At 41.9% G+C, this 19,259-nt stretch overlaps 1 protein-coding gene across 2 annotated transcripts in view; it reads right to left on the reverse strand.

Moving 5' to 3' along the window:
- LOC122748586 (tubulin-specific chaperone cofactor E-like protein) overlaps positions 1-19,259 on the reverse strand; it is a 159,387-nt gene that overhangs the window by 56,447 nt on the left and 83,681 nt on the right. For both annotated transcript variants that reach the window (XM_043994292.1, XM_043994293.1), the window contains 4 exons: positions 15,181-15,318; positions 14,646-14,811; positions 8,321-8,733; positions 2,678-3,248 (listed from right to left, as the gene is read on the reverse strand). In XM_043994292.1, the coding sequence (XP_043850227.1) occupies positions 2,678-3,248; positions 8,321-8,733; positions 14,646-14,811; positions 15,181-15,318 (1,288 nt within the window). The remainder of the gene's footprint in view (positions 1-2,677; positions 3,249-8,320; positions 8,734-14,645; positions 14,812-15,180; positions 15,319-19,259) is intronic.

Here is a 19,259-nt window from a genome sequence, read left to right on the forward strand (position 1 = left end):
AGGTACTAGTTCAACTGTTTAAAGACCAAATCTGAACAAATGATTAGATTCTGAACAACTCAGTTTTCTCTGATCACCTTCAGAAAATAGGGTCATTTATTAGTCATTTTACTACTTGGTGAACAGATGTTATGGTGAGCCCAGATTTAAAATTAACTGTGACTAGAGTGAGGGTGATTGTCCACAAAGAGCAAGGCTTTCTTTAATCAATGATTTTAGAAAAATTAATTCAGTCAGTTGACTACAATCTCCTTGAAGACAGGCGCCATTTCATTTTCCCCCTTCTATTCTCAGTGCCTAGAACAGTGCCTGGCAAAAGTCATTTGCTAAATGTTTATTGAATTTAATTGGATCCATGATCCATAATGGAAGCAGATTTAAACTACCACAGCAGAACTTCAGGTTAGATGTAAGAAAGAAATTTCTAATGGTGGCATTCTTAATACACTGGAATGGGTGGCCAAAGAGTCTACTTCATTGGAGGTATTAAAAGTGAGAAAGATTCCTATCTCTCTGGGATGGTTTGGATGCTCATCCTGCCTGAAGGTGAGGTGGGTCTTTGCAGACTTAAGAATCTGTGATTTTAATTTCTGGATATCTCCAACTGCATATTTCAGGTATTCTTGGGTGGATCTCATAAAAAAGAATCTTTTGAAGACTTAGGTTATCTCAGAGATAAACTGTAAAGCTCACAATACTGAGAAGGGTTTAACTGAGGATCTGGAAAAGTAGATGGTGAGAAGTAGACAGAGAGTGGCAAGGACCATAAAGTGGATAATCACCATCAAACATTCTCTCCTTCAGTCAAACTGCTCTGGGCACTGTTGCCTGTTTATGAGGTTCTATCTTTTGCTTCCATAGACAGGTGGTCCCCCAAGCCTGGAATGAACTCTTTCCTTTATCCCTGCTTTGCTGAACCTCTAGTTTCCTTTAAAGCATTGCTCAGATTCCACCTCCCACACGCAGGCTTTTTAAACTCTCCTCATCATTAACACTATTAACACTCTTGAAATGACTTTGCATGATTTTTATCCATACTTTGCATTTGCATATTCGTCTGTGCCCGTGTACTATTTCCCAGAAGAATGTCAACTCCTAGAGGTCAAGAACTCTTTCTGTTTTTGTCTTTGTATCCAAAGAGACCAGCACACTTCCTTACCCATAATAGATGCTTCATAAAAAATATTTGTTGAACTTGTCAAATCAGAGAAATACTGGATGGAAATTTTGATTAGAAACAATTACAACTTCACTCATTTGGGGGGCAGGGTCAGACTAAAGAAGCCAAGTCTGATTCCATCTTAGCTCAAACCAACAAACCTTCCCCTCTAAGTTTTTTTGATATCTTGGGAAAGGTATAAGATACCTATCCAGCAATAGAGCTGGAAAAATAAATTGTCCCTTGTTGGTCTGACTGATATTCTAGGAGCTAACACAAATCTGAGCCTCAATGAATAAGACACTTTTAGAAACCAGAACCCAAAATAATACAAGGAAGAAAAAATCTCAAAGTTTGACATTCATCTGGGTACTTCTGTTAAACGAGCTCAAAATGACTTAACATCGTAACACGCCTGGTTAATAGTAATTATTGCTTAGTGGAGAAAACCAAAGCTTGGAGAAGGAAAATGTTTTGACAAAACCTTTTGTTGACATTGTACATAGTTCTAGGAAAGATTAGGCAATTACTGGGCAAAGCAGAAGGAGAAGAACTGATATTTCTTGTGATTTAAAATGTATAGAAGTCAAAATATTAAATCAGAACCTTGGCCTCCACCCATAGAACCATGGTCCTGGGTGACCTTTTGCCTTATCTTGCCTGGAACTGGTCTCCACACATAGTAACTACTTAATAAATGTTCACTTGCTCTTTCTGATGGTCTGTCTATATCTATCTATCTATCTATCTATCTATCTATCTATCTATCTATCTATCTATCTATCTATCATCTATCTAAAGGATATCTGGAAAGAATCTGGGTTTCCTCACACTATTTGAGGGTTTTGTTGACTAAGCACTATTTTAGTAAAGAGGTAGAAGAGTCAGATTCCAAAATATTTATGAGGAGACCAAAGTACTGATACATTCCTTATTTACCCATCCCAATTGGTTCATCTAATCTTCTGCCCTCACTAGCAGTGGCCAAGATGCTCTTTAACATGGAGGTAAGAAATAAAAGCTTTCTAAAGCAACAGGATGTGTAAGGGGACTGGGGAAGGGGATAGAATAAATATTTCAGATTTGTACTGGGGAATTAGCTTCAATCCCCAAATGTTCATTCACATTAGGCCTATTCTAGAGTCACACATCGATCAGTCAGGAGAGTTGCTAGCTCCTCTCTGAAAACTTCACCTTGTTATTCAAGGTCCATGAATGCTGTGGTCCAAACTCAATGTTTCCTGTAGCCTGCACAGCTCCTTTCCTCTACTCTATGTTTCAAGCTCCTTAATTTCATCAAGCATTCCCTTGTTCTCAGGTTATGGGGCCAGGGAGGGGGAAAGATTGAAGGATCCACTTACAGTCTGACCTTTATCATGTGGAATACTTCAATCCCAGCCTCATTCCTGGGCAATTTGTCCTCAACAAAAATGTTCTTGAAGGGCCCTGAAATTCTATGCTTGCATATCCCCACCCATACAAGGGGATTCTTTTACTTGGATAGGGATGTCAGCTTACCACAACCGGTCTGGATTCGCCAGTCCCCAATTGGAATGCCAAGGGCTTGGCACACAAGGGCATAGGCCTGGATAGCTTGGCAGAGGAGTGTGCCATTATCCCGGACACTGCACAGGTCATACACACAGCTGTGGATGAAGGCTGTGGGGTCCACAATAGCCCCACATTCCCAGAGGGGACCGTCAGACTTATTGAGGAAACCGCAGTAGTCAGTACCAAAGTAGAGGGCTTCTGTGACCGCATCACACTGGGTACAGTTGTCTACACAGCCAGAGGTACATTTCCAATCAGGGTGATAGACACGCCAGCTTTCTCCCAGATCCAGAACCGATGTGGCTGGCTTCCCGTCTGGGCGGAGGAAGTCATCCAGTGGATTTTTGTTGTAGTTTCCACAGAGCCCACAGGTAGAGTTTATGTAGGAGCCTGGGACGGAAATGGAGGCATAGTGCTGGCCGTCAAACGTCACTAAGAGCCCGAAATCAGTTTCTACGGCAGTTGACATGCCACTCTGGTAGATTTTCACAGCCCCCAAGTCTATGCTGACAGGCAAAGAAGCCACCAGGTCATTAACCTGCCAAAAGACAGCATCAATTAGAGGCAGGTCAACAGTAGCCAGTGAAAGTGTTTGCAAGCAAAGGGCAGAGGAGCTAGGAGGAATCTTTGCCAGCGAGTCCAACTCCCTCATTTTACAAATGAGGAAACTGAGGCACAGAGGCATTCAATGACTTGCCCAGCATTACACAGCTAGCAAGTATCCGAGGAATCATGTGAATTCAGGTCTTTCTGACTCCAAGTCCAATGTCCTATCCCCTACAGAGGCAAAGAAAATCTAACTTGTGACTGTTATCCAAAATATTCCAAAGTTCAAACCTTTTCTTCTGGCTTAGCCTTGGTATTGCATAGTCAGGCTGGGGTAGACCTGAGGAATCTGGTCCCCCTAAGACATTCCATCTAGAGGACACCCCTGGTTTGCTTTAGAGTCCCTGGGTCAAACCTTGGGGCTATATTCAAAAATCTTCCTTTATGTTTTTCTTTTTACCTAGAATTGATTCTTCCCCCTTCACCTATTGAAATTCTGCCTATCCTTTACAAACCAGTTTAGAACAGATTCTCAGAATGCTCCTTAGAGATTATCTAAGTCTAAACTCTCTTCTTTTATAGATGAGGAAACGGAGGCCAGAGAAGTGAAGTGAATTCTTTGAATTTCCCCCTTCTCTAGCAAACCATCCTCCTTGACTACTTTGGTCCTTATTGATCTCTCTGTCCTCCTCCCCTCTCTCTTATATTCTCTCTCTCCCCTCTTTCTCCCTCCCTTTCTTCCTCCCCCTCTCTTCTTTTTTTTCCTCTCCTCTCTCTCCTCTTCTTTCTCCCTCTGCTCTTCCAATCTTTTCTAGCACTTCCAGACTCTTATATCACTTCCAGTTTACACCACACAATTTAACACTTAATTGCATATTGTTTTACATTCATTTTTTCTTGGTTCTTAATTTACTCCCCAAAGAGGCAGCAAGTTTCTTGATGGTTGTGGCAGTGATCTCTATGAAGTGCCTCTAACATGGTAGATCTGTGTTTAGAGTGGATTGAGAAGGCTCCTGGTGTGTATATTTGTCTGCCTACACAGTATTTCTCCCATACATCCCCTTTTCTCCATTCACACATCCGCTACCCTAGTTCAGGCCATCTTACCTAGACGATGGCAAAAACCTTCTAACTGGCTTCTGTCCCTGGAGTTTCTCCTCACTCTGATCTATCCTCCACTAAACTATCAAAGTAATTTTCCTAAAGCACAGGTCTGATTGCCCCTTCTCCCCCAGCCACCCTCCTATTGCTTGAATCCTGGTGTCTTCCTAATAAGGACCTCTGGACAGACCCCAGTTGCAGATGTGTGCCTTTACAGAAGTGTGCAAGGAAGAGATAGCAGAGAGAAGGGGCATATGACAGAAAGTTAGAACAAGAAAAAAAAAGGCATGGAGTTGATTCATTTGCCCTCATCACTATAGGCAAAGAGGTAAAGAAGGGGGCAAGAGTTGGGGCGGGGGGAGAAGATTATGTCAGGCAAAAGTATAAGTCCTGGAAAGTAAACATATATTATGGTGAACATCAACTTTTTAAGGTTTACCTAAAAAACCCCAATTCTTCCGCAAAATGCCAAGTATACCAACTAAGCTCTACCACATTCCTTAAGTAGTAGTACCTTTCCTCACAGAGTATAAAGTTCTCTCCTTTCTCTCCTTTAAGAACAGTGGGTAGGGCAGAAGTTATGTATGAAATGTGGATAAGCAGATATACTGAAAAATATTAGTTGTTCTACATATAGATATGTAAGATATTTAAATAGATAGTAAGGAGCCCCCAAAAAGAACTCCCAACTCATTATATCTTTCCTGCAACATCCTTTCTCAGTCCTTTATTATTACAATCCATTCTTGGTTACTCAAGGGTTGAAAATCCACTATGTGGATGATCCAGGCCTCTGGTTTTCCTCCTTCTCCATACCTCTGGTTACCTCCTTATTCATTAGCATGTGTCCAAGGGCTATGCAAGCGCAGAGAGCAGGTGAAAGGAACATCAGTCTGGATTTCTACCTGTGGCTTTCTGTTTTCTGTAGCTCTGGCAAAGGGTCTTGTGGGGATGGATTAAATCATTGGGTTAAAATGAGGTTTGGAGTATCTATTGATTTGAGTTATTTGGGCTTTCTCCATCCCCTCCCCAACTTCAACATGACTAATCCAGAAGTATTTATTTTAGTAGCTAAGACCAGGTACAGTGGAGAAAGAAAAAGACAAAGACAGAAGCCAGGCTTCCCAAGATTCAGCCTACCTCCAGCCCCTTGACTGGAGACTGGGCAGCTAAAACTGAACCAGCTTTCAAAAGGCAAATCACCCCAGCTGTTCTAAGTCTAGCCACAAAGAGTGGAAAGTGTCTCCAGGAGTCACTTGCCTGGCAAGTCTATCCATCTCCTTCCTGCTTCCCAGCTCAATCACCTCCCCCATTGTGGTGGCCCTGTTTCACCCTAGGTGGGTAGTCTATGTACCACCAGCCTCTCATTCTCTCCAGCAGAGAGAGCAGGTGCCCTTAGATACATGGGAAGACACTTGGCCAGAGGAAAAAAGGGGCCATTGTTGGGCTGCGGGTGGATTCCTATCACCTTCTCTTTCCATAACATTTACATTCACAACCACATACCACAGTCTCTGTGGAAAATTGTGGATTTGCCCCTTACGGCCTATAATGGATCAGAGCCGTACAAAATTAGCATAGACACTGGGCCCGAAAGAAATGAGGTTGTGACATTCTCCATTCCCTTCCCTACTCCCTGCGCACCCCTCACCCCCCAATCCCGGGACTGCCAAGGGGAAAAAAAACAGACTATGAGAAAAAGAATGTTCATAATAATCAAAAATAGAACGAAAAGAACTCTGCTTCCTTCCCCAGACTGCAGCTATGAAATGCATCACCCTCTCAACATACTGGTAAGTATTGGAAAGGCGGGTGAATCTTTTTCTGGCTTGAAAGTTTTGCATCTATCTGCAAGGATGAGATAAGTGCAGTACTAAAAAAGGGATCTGTAAGCTCCAAAAGAAAGAAAGGCTCAGAACTTCCTTGCCTTCATTCTTGGCTTTGATTGGACAGATGTACCAAGTAACAGGAGTAAGAGTGATGGTCAGTGATTAAAACAGTGCTTCCCTTCTCTGATTCTGAAAGCAAGAAACTAACTACCTGGGCCCAGCAAGTCAAGGAGCTGAAGAAATTGGGAATTCTCTCCCCAGCCCTCCCTGTCATTGGGCATTTTATATCAATTAAAACTACAATGCACATTAAAGCAGGGGAAAAAAACCCAACAACCAACGAGAGAGGGAAACCCTCCCTTTGGCTTCATTTTGGGTTTGTAATCACCTTAACGACCTCTGTGCTTGGGGATTAATGCTTGAGCTGAGTTCAGGCAATCAACCTTTCATGGCCTCTGTTATTATTGCCGGAATAAATACCTAGTTGTGACAAGGTCTGCATTAACATTATGAAAATCAGTACCCCTGTGAATTTGCTAATTGTGAATGGCTCTTAGCCTTTCTTCCTTTGCAGGTGCCCTGACCCAAAAGTAAGTTGGATAAGGACTGGAATAATTTGCATATGCTAAGCAGACCCTCCAGAATTCAGAATTTCTCATTTTTTCTAGACCCTTGTGGGCAACTCCAATTCAGGAATGTTTAGGCACGAGTTTCAAAAAGGCTATTACCAGCCTCAGTAAAGAGGCCACCATGCCCCTCCAGGCTTGCAGAATTGCATTTTGAAAGGCATGAATTATGAATCATTTTGAAGGGTTTTCTTAAAATGAGGCAGTAGTTTTCAGTAGGAGAGCAGGAGGCATTCAGTTCAAGGAGGCTGCTTTGAAACTATACTCTACAGGAAGAAGGAGATAGGATCTAATTTGCAGTTTGTACTTTGTGATTTTACTACTGCATACATCCATATGCCCAGAAACTACTGAACAGGTGTAAGAAAAAATTATCTCCCTCTCCTTATGCCTCCCCATTTCTGTTTCTGCCTCTCTCCTTTTTCTCTCTTCTCTCTATGTCCTTTTTTTCTTTTCATTTATCTCTGCTTTTATTTTTTCCAGTAAGCTTTGGTGATGATGGGGCTCTGTGTATGACTTTATGGGGAAATAAGTGTCCTCTTAGTCCAGTGAGAGGAGGAGTTAGCTATTGTTGATGCTATGGAAATGGGCGGGGGGGGGCAGAGTAGTGAGGAGGTAGAAGGTAGGGTGGATAGAGAGGACCGAAGCAAGCTTTATGGGTCAATATTCAAAGCCTGACAATTTTTACAGGCTAGATGTATGACCTCAAAGTCACTAAACTGTATATACTCTCTGACCCAGCAATCCTTTTACTAGGCCCAGATCCCAAAGGTATCAAAAAGGAAAAAAAACCCATATGTACCAAAATATTTTAGCAACTCTTTTTTATAGTGTCAAAGAACTGTAAACTGAAAGAGGGAGGGGAAAAGGTGCCCATCAATTGAGGAATGGCTAAACAAATTATATGAATGTAATGGAATACTATTGTGCTGTAAGAAATGACTTAAGAGAAACCTGGGGAGATTTATATGAAATCACGTAGAATGAAGTCAACACAACAATTTATACCATAAAAACAACATAATAAAGACAAAAACCTTGAAATACTTAAGAACTAATCAATACAATGACCAACAGTGTTTCTGGAGGACGGATAATGAAGCATGCTATTCTACCTCCTGACAGGGAGGTGATGGATTCAGGATATGGAATGAGATTTGTCTAATGACATTCAGACATGGACAATGTAGAAATCTGTTTGTCTAGGTTATATATATATATATAATATATGTGTGTGTATGTATGTATATATGTGTGTATATATATATGTATATATTTATGAATGTTTTCTCCCCTTGAAATTGGGGTGGATCAGTAGAAAGTAAATACTTAATTAAACATTTTTTAAAATTAAAAAAAAATCAAGTGATTGCACACACATACAACCATATACATGGCTGGACTAGATCTAGTCTTTTGGCCTGGTGTAGATTCTGTCTTCCTTAAAAGCCAGAGACTAGACTAGATGGCTTGTATAGACAACTTTATCTGGGAAAGAGGAATCTCACCTTGACTCGTCCATAGCTTCCTTTAGGGATGAGAATTTTGTGGCCGTAAACATCCACGGATAGCTCCTTTACCCATGAGACAGCTGAACCCCCTCGGTGTTCGTTCTTGGCCTCCACACTGAAGAAGGGGAGGCTGGACACATGCAAGCATTGTCGAGCCAGCAGATAAGCACAGGATCCTTGGAAGTGGAAGAGGAAGCCATCGAAAGTATGGTAGTGAGGCTCTCCAAACACCACACAAGTGCTACTCTCCAGAGGGTTACAGTGGAAGAATTTGCCTTTGGGCTCACACACCTCATAGGGGCTGCAGGAGGCATCCTGGCAGAAAATCTCATTGTTAAAGTCCAGGCAACGGCACTTGATGGTACAGTTCATATCATCCCAGAACACCTCTCCTCGTCGAAGGAATTGCCCTGAAAATAAAAATCCTTACTCCATGGGCTGAAACCTATCTTGTCTTCATTTGTCAAAAAGAAGTCATTGGAAGGGTAACTGTTTCCATTTAATCAGCAGCAGAAAGAAACATGGACAGACAAAGTAACCCACTCAAGGTAACACAGCAAGTCAGAATGAAATTTAAGAGTTAGTGGTATGAGTTTATTCTCTAGGTCAGGGGTTCTTAACCTGGGGCACCAGGGACCCAAAGTGTGCGTGGATAGATTTCAAGGGGTCTATAGACCTGAATAAGAATTATGAAGTCTTTATTTTAATAATTGGTCTCCTTTATAATCTTCTATTTTTTTTAATTTTATACATTTAAAAACATTCTTCTGAGGAGGGGCCCATAGACTTCACTAGGCTGCCCAAGGGCTCCATGCTTCAGAAAAAGGTTAAGAACCTCTGGTCTAGGCCCACAATCAAAATGTTGTAAAGCTTCTCTACTTGCCACTAGATTAGATTAATGCTTCCAATACTATTTTCTTCTTGTAGCCTAGGAGCCCCCTCTTTTTACAGAACCCCCAAGGACTGCATTAGTTTCTTATGAAATAGTTTTACATAGGCCAAAGTTAGTTAGCCCCGAAGGCTAGTACTCACTCTCTCTTTACCCACTGGGTATAAAACCTAGAGAAATGCAGGAGAACACAGGGGTTTCTGCAAAACAGTAATGTAGTTATCATGAGGGAGGTGTTATTTATTTCCAATATCTGATGTTCTTATTTTGGTACAAGTTTAGTTCATAAACCAAATTTCCTTTCTAAGCGACCTCCAAAGATTTTGAAATACAATAGCCCATAGCTGTAAGGGACCTCATTCAATGGGTGTGCACCTGGGAAATATGACCCAGTGCTTAAAACACTGAGCTGAAAGCTAAGAATCCTGAGGTAAGTTCCCACCTCTGACACTGATTTGCTCTGTCCTGAGGATACCCCTGGGCCTCAGTCTCCCTTAGCTATATAAAAGGTAATAACACTAGAGTTGCTCTTTCCTATCTCTCAGGGAACATGGATGTTGAGAGGATATGATGAGTTCAGAGCATCATCAGATTTAGCGCTAGAAGAACATTTTGGAAGCAACCAGTACTACATACTCACTTTATAGAGGAAGAAACTGAAATGACTTGCTTGAAGTCATGCAGGTAGTGAGGGCCAGAGTAAAGATTGGAACCCAGGTCCTCTGAAAATCCAAATGGAGCATTCTTTCTATTCCAACATGCTGCCTCTTTCTCAGTGGTCCTTTTCTAATTCTCCTTCTTTCCCTAGCCATCTTCCTAGCCACCCTGATACACATTATCTGTGACCTGGACTACTGAGCAATAGAGATGAAATCATTTTAAAGATAAAGGTAGGGGGCAGCTAGGTGGTGCAATGGATAAAGCACTGGCCCTGGATTCAGGAGGACCTGAGTTCAAATCCGGCCTCAGACACTTGACACTTACTAGCTGTGTGACCCTGGGCAAGTCACTTAACCCCAATTGCCCCGCAAAAAAAAAAAAAAGAAAGAAAGAAAGAAAGAAAGATAAAGGTAATAGGTACTGAGTCAATGCCGGGATACTTTCTCCTTTCCTCTTGCCTTTCCATTTTGGAATAATAAAGCGTTGACCTCTATATTTATGCACAGCGATGGGAAAGATGGAAAACAAAGGAGAGACAGAATAGAAGGGGTGAGAAGGGACACTGGTAGTAAGAGAGTTGGGATCAGAAGGAATCAAGAGAGGAGAAAATGGGAGGTTTGTTTTGTTGCTTTCATCTTGAACTAGAAAGAAGGTATTGAAGGACAGAAGGATTCCACGGGGGCTCACTAGCATTTCCTAAAAAATGACTGAACTGCGTGCTATGGAGTCATGAGGGAAAAGAGAGGGAAAGAAAGAGGGAAGGAGAGGGAGGGGACACAGGAAGGGGAGTGAAGGAGGAAGGGGAGTGAAGGAGAGAGATAATGAAGGAGAGAGACAGAGGGAGAGCAAAGGAGGGGGAGAAATGGAGTAGGGAGCAATAGGACAACCATTTTGAGTCCATAGCGTATGTTTAGTTGGAGGAACTGGGCACAATTGGCCTGGAAAAGAGAGGACTAGGGAAGTGAGGGTAGGGAGGTGATAGCTGCCTTCAAGTATGAGAAGGACTGCATATGTAGGAGGGATTGGATTTGTTTGGTTTGGTCCAAGAGGAGCCAATGGGTAGACATTCCAAAGAGACACATTTAGGCTTCATGTCCATAACAACTCCCTAACAATTAGAGCAGTCTAGGGATAGTAGTGAGTTCCTCCACTTTGGAGGTCTTTTAGCAGAGATTGTACAATCACTTTTTGGTTGTGTTATAATGAGAATCCTGTTTGTGTATAGGTTGTATTAGCTGGTCACTGAGGTCCCTTAAATTCCTAAATTCTGTGATTCAAGTAAGAAGTTACAGTCCCAGAAAGGACTTCTATCTCTGCTAAGACACTCAACATACCAAGGACAGTGACTCTGGGAGTTTTTATGGGCCTTTAGATCTAAATGTAGCTTAATCAAGGATTTTTGTTATGGTTCCCTTTCTTAAAGCAAATTGATTCTGTAATTTCAGGTTAGTGTCCCTGTAAGTAGGGAATCATCCAGTTGTACTGGGAGGGGTGGGAGGTGGGTGACTGGGCATTCATTTTCCCATTTCCTGTATGGGGCCTATGATCCAAGAGAGGGAGGAGATATCCCAGGGTAGACCTGGGTCCTTCTGACAAGAGAGAATCTCTGCTACAAGGGTTATAGCCTTAAAGGTAAACATAATTTATTAATGTCAGCATTACAAAGTAGCTGTGCTTTCCATGGAGAGTGATTTCAAGTTTCAAGGTAAGGTTTGTTGAGGTTCTAAAAGCCTTTAAAATTTTTTTTTGAAATAGTGAAAAGGGAATAGGTTGAGCAGATATATATTCAGCGGGCACGATTACCTCTGTAACTCTTTTCTATACCTGTCCTATAGGAAAAAAAAATGCAAATTAGCAATTATGTTCCCTACCTTTCAAGAATAGAGACCTCAAAATGGGATAAAAGATTTAATCTAATCTCTAGTGGCTCATAAAAGATCAACCTCAAAACTGGCCCCTCTGTTCCCTGTCAATTTTTGGCTCTGGTCCAATGCTGAATATATTACCAAGGGTTCAAGTTGGGATAATTTCAAGTCTATGATTTTTCAAGTTTCCAATAAAGGAAAGAAACCTGCCTTTGTTTGTCCAAAATTCTGGACACAAAGGTAGGCTTTCCAGATAATTTGATTTGTAAAATGATAACATAATAAGCTGAATCTATGCAGCAGCATTCCCCCTGCTATTACCCAGACCCAATCCCAATCCCATTAGGCTGATATACACCCAGTGACACAAAAGAACGTGTAGCCATTTGTATGGGGATATTGAATTTGTCCTGTATATAAAACTCAAATCCATAATTCAGGAGGCGAGGAATGAAGTCAGAGTTGGGGCTCTGCACACTAATGGGGTCTGTCCAACCCTACTGCTCTGCAGGCTCCTAGTTTCCATTATTATAGCATTTCAGTCTTAATGCCCAGAGATCAGAGGTCTAATAATGGGCATTTGTCCTTTCTATCCATTGCTTCTATATCTCTTGGAGAAAATGGGGAGGGATGACTGGGCAAGATTCTGCAACTTTGTAAGTACTTAGTCTCAAGGTTTCAAACACATGAAACACTCTTGAATGCTGCCTGAACCAGCAAATATTTACCTGTCTAAATAAAAATACAATAGAATGCAGATAATGTTAATATGAGGGTTTTTAGGTTGATACAGGCCCTACAGGGACGCTTATCTGTGGTTGAGTAGCCTCTGTTTCTATATGAGTTTGACGCTGCTTAGTCAACAAAAGGAAGAATGACTTGGCATTGGTTGGTGCCTTCCATCCATGCATGGTAAGTGATGCGAGATCTACACTGGATGGAGCCAACAGTCTTTGAAATCCTCGTGAGCTTTGGGACTAAATTCTTTTCAATCTAGCTTAATGCTGGCCAGCCTCCAGAATACATATTTGCTATTCTTAACACCTTGCTGTTTACAGAGTCCATAAAGATGCCACCAGAGAGTCCTTCTCTCTCAGGGCCAGGAAATGGTCTCTGCCTGAATCCTTTCAGCAGCAGCTTGAGCAACCAGGAATTTGGAGAGAATCAAAGGTAGCTTTAAACCTTGCTGAACAAGCAGAACAAAACTCAATAGGTTTCCATTAGGCTAATATCAGAAGTCTGAAGCCTCCTCTGAACTATTAGAAACCCATTTGGAAACATAAAATCTAGGGTAAGATACTAGACGGAAGGGGCTGGGAAAGCAAGGCATCATGGCATGGGCCCTTAGACCAGTTGTGTCAAATTAAATAGAAACGGAGACCTCTAAGCCATACATAAAAATTCCTGTGTACCATGTATTGACATTTATATATTTCTTTTTTTTTGTCTTTTTGCAGGGTAATGAGGGTTAAGTGACTTGCCCAGGGTCACATAGCTAGTAAGCGTCAAGTGTCTGAGGCCAGATTTGAACTCAGGTCCTGCTGAATCCAGGGCCGGTGCTTTATCCACTGCACCACCTAGCTGCCCCAATATGTTAATCTTTAAAAGAAATATATAGGGGGCAGCTAGCTGGTGCAGTGGATAAAGCACCGGCCCTGGATTCAGCAGGACCTGAGTTCAAATCTGGCCTCAGACACTTGACGCTTACTAGCTATGTGACCCATTGCCCCATAAAAAAACGCAAAAAAAAGATTAATATATTGACACATTTATATCAGAAAGGAACTGCATTTTAATCTGGTTCAAGCAGCACTCTGGGGTGTTGTGGTCTGCATGTGGCCTGTGGGCTGCATGTTTGAGCCCATTGCCTTACACCATCTGAGTTTGGCTTTTCTGTATCTGTGATAGAAGGCCTGACTTCTATGAGCTAGAGAGAGGAAATGGGGACCTTGTAAGGCTACTTGGACTACAGAGAGACCAGAGATTAGCCTGGTTGGGGAAAAGGACCTGAATGAAGCCTTCATTCCTCTCCCTAAACTAGGCAACTTGGAGATTCTGGGCCCACTTGTTTTCCTGTTTCTTCCAGTATTGCTGGCAATCCCCTTTTAGCCTGTAAGCAGAGCACAGAGGATTTCTGCTTCCCAAGTATGGCTGGACAGACCAGAAGCAGGCTCCTCACAAACACAAATGCTCTTCTGAATGTCCCAGGCTTTTTTTCACATCCAAAGAGTTTTCTCATAGTTCAGAAAAGGCTCCCAACTTGTGATGCTGGCCTAAAGGAAACCTACTGAGGTTTGTTCTCTGGCTCATTCAGCAAGGTCTGAAGCTGGCTTTGATTTTCTCCAAATTCCTGGATGTTCAAGCTGCTGCTGGGAGGATTTAGGAGGAAAGAAATCCTAGAGACTGTGATACTGCTTTCTCTTTCTAGTTGTGCTGGGGAGCCCTAATTTACCTTCAATAGGTCCTGGCAACGTTCCAAACTTGCCTGGTGATGCTAAGCCACAGAAAGCAGATGGCAGAGCAGGAGGAGTAAGTAAGGATTAAAGAACAAATAAAAAGAAGCACAAATGGTCAAAAATACAGAAATATTGTGGACAAGGAGGGCTGCTTTCTGTCTCTCTGTTCAAGAAATCCCTCAGGACACTGGTCTTCTGGGAAGCCATGCAGGGAAAGGTACAGGGTTGAGGGCCAGGCTAAGACTTAGCAACCCAGAGCAGCAAGTACAGGATTTCAGCTCCCTGCATGATGACTTGTGCATGCTAAAATTACCTTGATCTCTTTTACCCAGTTGAGATATGTCAAAAGAGCAAAGCATCAAGAATGAGTCCACCCCCACAGCCTAAAAACCTGGCTGTCACTCTAGACTAAACAGACTCGCTTTTCCAGAGAAGGGAAAAATCTTTTTTACCTCTGGAAGTGCAACCATTAGCTGGATCAATTTCCTTCCCATCAACTTTAAAGGCCCAGCGACCTGGGACATTCACATTTGTGGTCTCTTGGATGCTCACAATATCAGGGGTTCTTGACCCTGGGAGGCTGAAGAAATTGGTGAGGTTTCCCCCATTAAATCCTGCCTAGAATATAGAAGCAAGAGATGTCTTATGAGCATGCAGACCACACACTTTTAATCAACATAGCCAGAGAGCTAAATTTCAAAACATGCTATATCTACTATTAAGATGTATCCCTTTATAGATTTTCAACACTCCAGGCAGGAAGGAACAGGACCTGAATCGTCCTTGATCCAGTTCATCCCAAGAACAGAGTCAAAGAAACACAAAGTAGAGGGACAAGACTACCTGTTAAGTCTACCTGTTTTTCCCATGCTCAGATGAGGTCAACAAGAACTGGCTCCTTTAGTTAGCAGCTGGAGGCCTGCAGGATTCCTGAAAAGAATCTGAGCAATGTAGCATAGAGGATGTGAAAGAAGGAACGGAACCTACCTGGGCCATCACTCCACCGAGACCTGTCAGGGGGTCACCTCCACTTGCTGTTCCAGTGGTCCAATTAATTTCATGATAATTGAAGAGGGTAAATGTGGATGCCCCATCAGAGATCAGCACAGCCTGGAAGGTATTTACCTAGAGAAGGGAAAGCACACCCATGACTCAGGTGACAGTATAGTGAAAATGGTTAATGTGCTCACCTGCTTCCAGGAAGTCCCGATTTCAAATCCTGCCAAATCTGACTCTTACTAGCTTTATAACTCTGGACAAGTTGCTTCAGTTGTATAGGCCCATTTCCTGATTTGTAAAATGAGGGGGTTAGATTGTATGACCTCTAAGGTCCCCGCCAGCTCTAAATATAAGTTGTCATGAACTCTATGTCCCTTTTATATTCTGTCCTTCCCTATCCCATTCACTACCCAGATATTCAAATAGTTCCATTTTTGGTGGCTCTCTCTGACTCTTCTCTGAATTGGCTGTCTCCAAAAGGGACTATGAGAGATCTGTACCTATCTATCTAAAAGGCAATTTGTCTGAGGATTATGCAGGGGCTGACTCATCTCCCCTCTGACATTTCTGAGCTCTACAAGACAGAAAGGCAGAAGCGGGGATTGAGCTTGTGATATACCAGACCACCTATAGATGGCACCATGAGAATAAAGTATGAGAAACAATTGCCCAACAGGGAGTAAAAATGAACAGTACCTTGTTTCCCCATAGCTGCAATTTGACCCAAAAAATTATTCTTAAAAATAAATTCATCATGACTGAAGTGCTAATAATGTAGGGTTTGCCTTTTCCCTTTCAGGAATACATAGCTAATCTTTAGATTTCTTGCTTCCTTAAAATGGAATTTGGAAAGTGATGTTTAAAAGGCACTTTGTAGGGGGAAAATTGCTACCATTATTGAGCATCACTTTAGATTTGCCAAATTCTTTATGCTCATGTTTCTCAGACCAAACCTGAAAGGGGAGCCACATTGACGATGCCTGTCTCCTAGATACAACAACAACAACAACAAACTGCACTAAGGCTTTTGGGACACCCTGTATAACCCTCTGAAATTTACAAAGCGCTTTACCTATTGTTCATCTCCTTGAGTCCACAGAACAACCCTTTGAATTAGAAGAAAGAAATGGGCAGAGGGCAGACATTTCCTGCATGTTCTGCCCTGGTGACCAAACGGCAGGAGATAGGATGTATTTTCAATTCATCTCTTGGGCCATCTTTGTAGATCTTTTCTCTCGGCTTTAACCTCCCAAGAAAAAGGATGCTGTAGATCTGCCATGCTCCTCTCAGACAACTTTCACAGTCGGCTGATCTGCCCAATCTGCCCACACTTAGGAATGATTCCTCCTTGTGCCTCTACTTTCCAGACCCAGATTTTCAGGAAAATCAACTAAAAACAGGGTGGAAAGGACATACAACATCTAATCATTTGAGCCCCTCCTGTGCTCATTAGCTAGGGGTTATTTTCACATCGACATTTTTAGCTTCCAGGCTGACATTCTGCCAAAGATGTTGAGAGACCCAAATCCATCTCCCACGGAATCAAACTGAGCTAGAAGATACTGAAGCCATCGATTTTACCTTTGGCCACTCAGAAAGGCCTGGAGGGAAGGAATCTTCATGTGAGTGGAGTGAAGAAGAGCTCGTTTGTCGAGGATGACCTGTTCACCAAAGGGCCTGTTCTTGCTATAGCAGATGGCATTCCTGATGATGCCACACAGATATCTATCTGCCTTCCTTCATTACCTCTGGTCAATAGACAGGAAAAGTAGAACAAAGAGAAGGGGCACCACTAGCTGCAGATTACACCAAGGTCCAATAGTGGGGAGAAGTGAATATCAGACCCTCCAGGACATAGATTCCCCAATTGTGGCCATACAAAGACTAGATAAGCTGTACTCTCATCCTCTGTGCTGGGAATCCCTATCAAGAAACACATTTCTTTCTCTGAAATAAAATCTAAAGCATATTTTGCCAAAGTAGACTACAAGAATGATTCATTGCTGATCACAGGAGACAGCTCAAAACCAACCTGCTTGGGCTAATTTACCAGCAATGCTCCTGAGGGTGATCAACAAAGCTTTTAATTTAATTTAGTTTTTCTAAACATGGTAAAGGACAGACGCAGCCAGGTCCATGCTGACGAGGGGAGCTTGGCGGGGTGGAGTATTCACACTAGTTTGGTTTACACTAATTTAGTTCTTAAAATATGCTATCAGCTCTTCTAATCCTCTAAGTATCTTTATTTAATTTTTGCAACCCTCAACATTAACGAAAGGAATATTTACTTTGAAAGATAATCACAAATATACAAACTTAGGTGGTGCAGTGGATACTAGAGTGCTGGGCCTAGAATCGGGAAGACTTGAGTTCAAATCCGGCCTTAGACAATTGCTAGCTGTGTGACGCTGGCAAGGCACTTAACCCTGTTTGCTTCAGTTTCCTCGTCTGTAGAAATAAAATGAGCTGGATAAGGAAATGGCCAACCACTCTAGTATTTTTACCAAGAAAAACACAAATGGGGTCACAAAGAGCTGGACATGACTGAAATGACTCAACAAGAACAACCACAACACAAAAATTAATCCCCCCCAACAGAAGGGAGCCATAATCCTTCTCTCCCCCTATACTACCTCAGTCTCTGGGGAAGGGAAAGGGATTAGGTTCATAAAAGCCTCTTTATTCTTTCAGAGAGTTCCAATCACACTCTGGGGACAGCAGGTCTATACATTTGTCCAAAGCCTAGAAGAACATTCAGAAAACTCTAACTACTCTTCTCTTTAACTTACCGTTGTTCTTCCATGAGATTCTCTCTCTGCAGAGCTCTAAGCTTTTATGTCTTGGGCAAAGGCCTTTGTTCTATTTACTTAAAGATAGAGAGAGGTACCAGCGAAGGACTTTGTCTCAGTAGGCAAAGGAAAGGGATCATCAGTTAATTTGAGTGGGACGGGCTTAAAGGTTTTTGGTATTGATGAAGCTGTTTTACAGAACTGAAGGTTTCACTAGCCTTTTTCTTCAAGGAGCTCAAAGTACTTAGGGTATTACCTCATTCATCCTTTCAGAAAGAGTTCTTTCCTAGTCTAGAAATTTACTCTAAAGCACAAAACAGAAAGAATCTAAATTATATTGCCATTTTTTATTGCTGAAGGAAGTTTTTTTTTTTTTAAAAGAACAGTGGTCAGCATTTGATGGGCATTTTTCTCTTTTTTTTCCGCCTCTGACACTAAAATTTATCGATTGCTGGCATCCTGGAGCCTAACGCTGTAAGGTACGACGCATAAAAGACATAAAACATCACCCACAGAATCGTTAGCAATCCATAACATGACAGAGGGAAATGTATGCTTCTTTAGAGGTTATTTCTAGTCAATGCATCCCACTCTTAAACTTGTGTCTTTCTGTTCTACAGAACCTCTTAGCAATAAAGTGCTTCTTGATAATCGGAGTGGAAGGTGCTAAAAAGCATGTGCTCACTGTATTGTGGGTGTGACTTGCAAACCCAGCAGTTTCTCACCCCTGGATCGAACTCACTGGTTACCATTCTTCACCCCCAAACAACTGAATGCAATGGAAAGGGAATTGGAAATATTCCTAGGAAAGCAAGGGCCAGGTTCTTGAGTGCCTTTGCTCAATGGATGATTTATTTGCAAAGCTAAAGGGTCTTCCCATGCTTCAAACATACCCATTTCCAACAAAACCAAATAAGTATCAGGCTCTCCTGACAAAGTATGCTTCATCATTTCTTTATAGGTAAAGTTGATTATCTCTGGGATAATGCTGGAGATAATCTATTTTATTTAAACTTTTATCTAACTGCTCATTTGGGAGTTTTGGAGCAGATGTTCAGCCCTTATTCTTGAAACACTCTACCTGCCCACTCAAATTAAAATCAAATAGGAGTAATTTCTGTCTTGGTCACAATAAAAAGTAAAAAGGCATGACAGAAAATGAGTTTAGGTTATTTGTGTTCCATATCCAGCAGTCTATTCTCTTCCTCCTATTAGGTTTTGTGAAAGATGGAAATTAAAAAAAGATTAGTTTTAGAATTAGAAAGAGACACTTGTACC

The sequence above is a fragment of the Dromiciops gliroides genome, chromosome 3 (genome assembly GCF_019393635.1).
Source record: "Dromiciops gliroides isolate mDroGli1 chromosome 3, mDroGli1.pri, whole genome shotgun sequence".
NCBI lineage: Eukaryota > Metazoa > Chordata > Mammalia > Microbiotheria > Microbiotheriidae > Dromiciops > Dromiciops gliroides.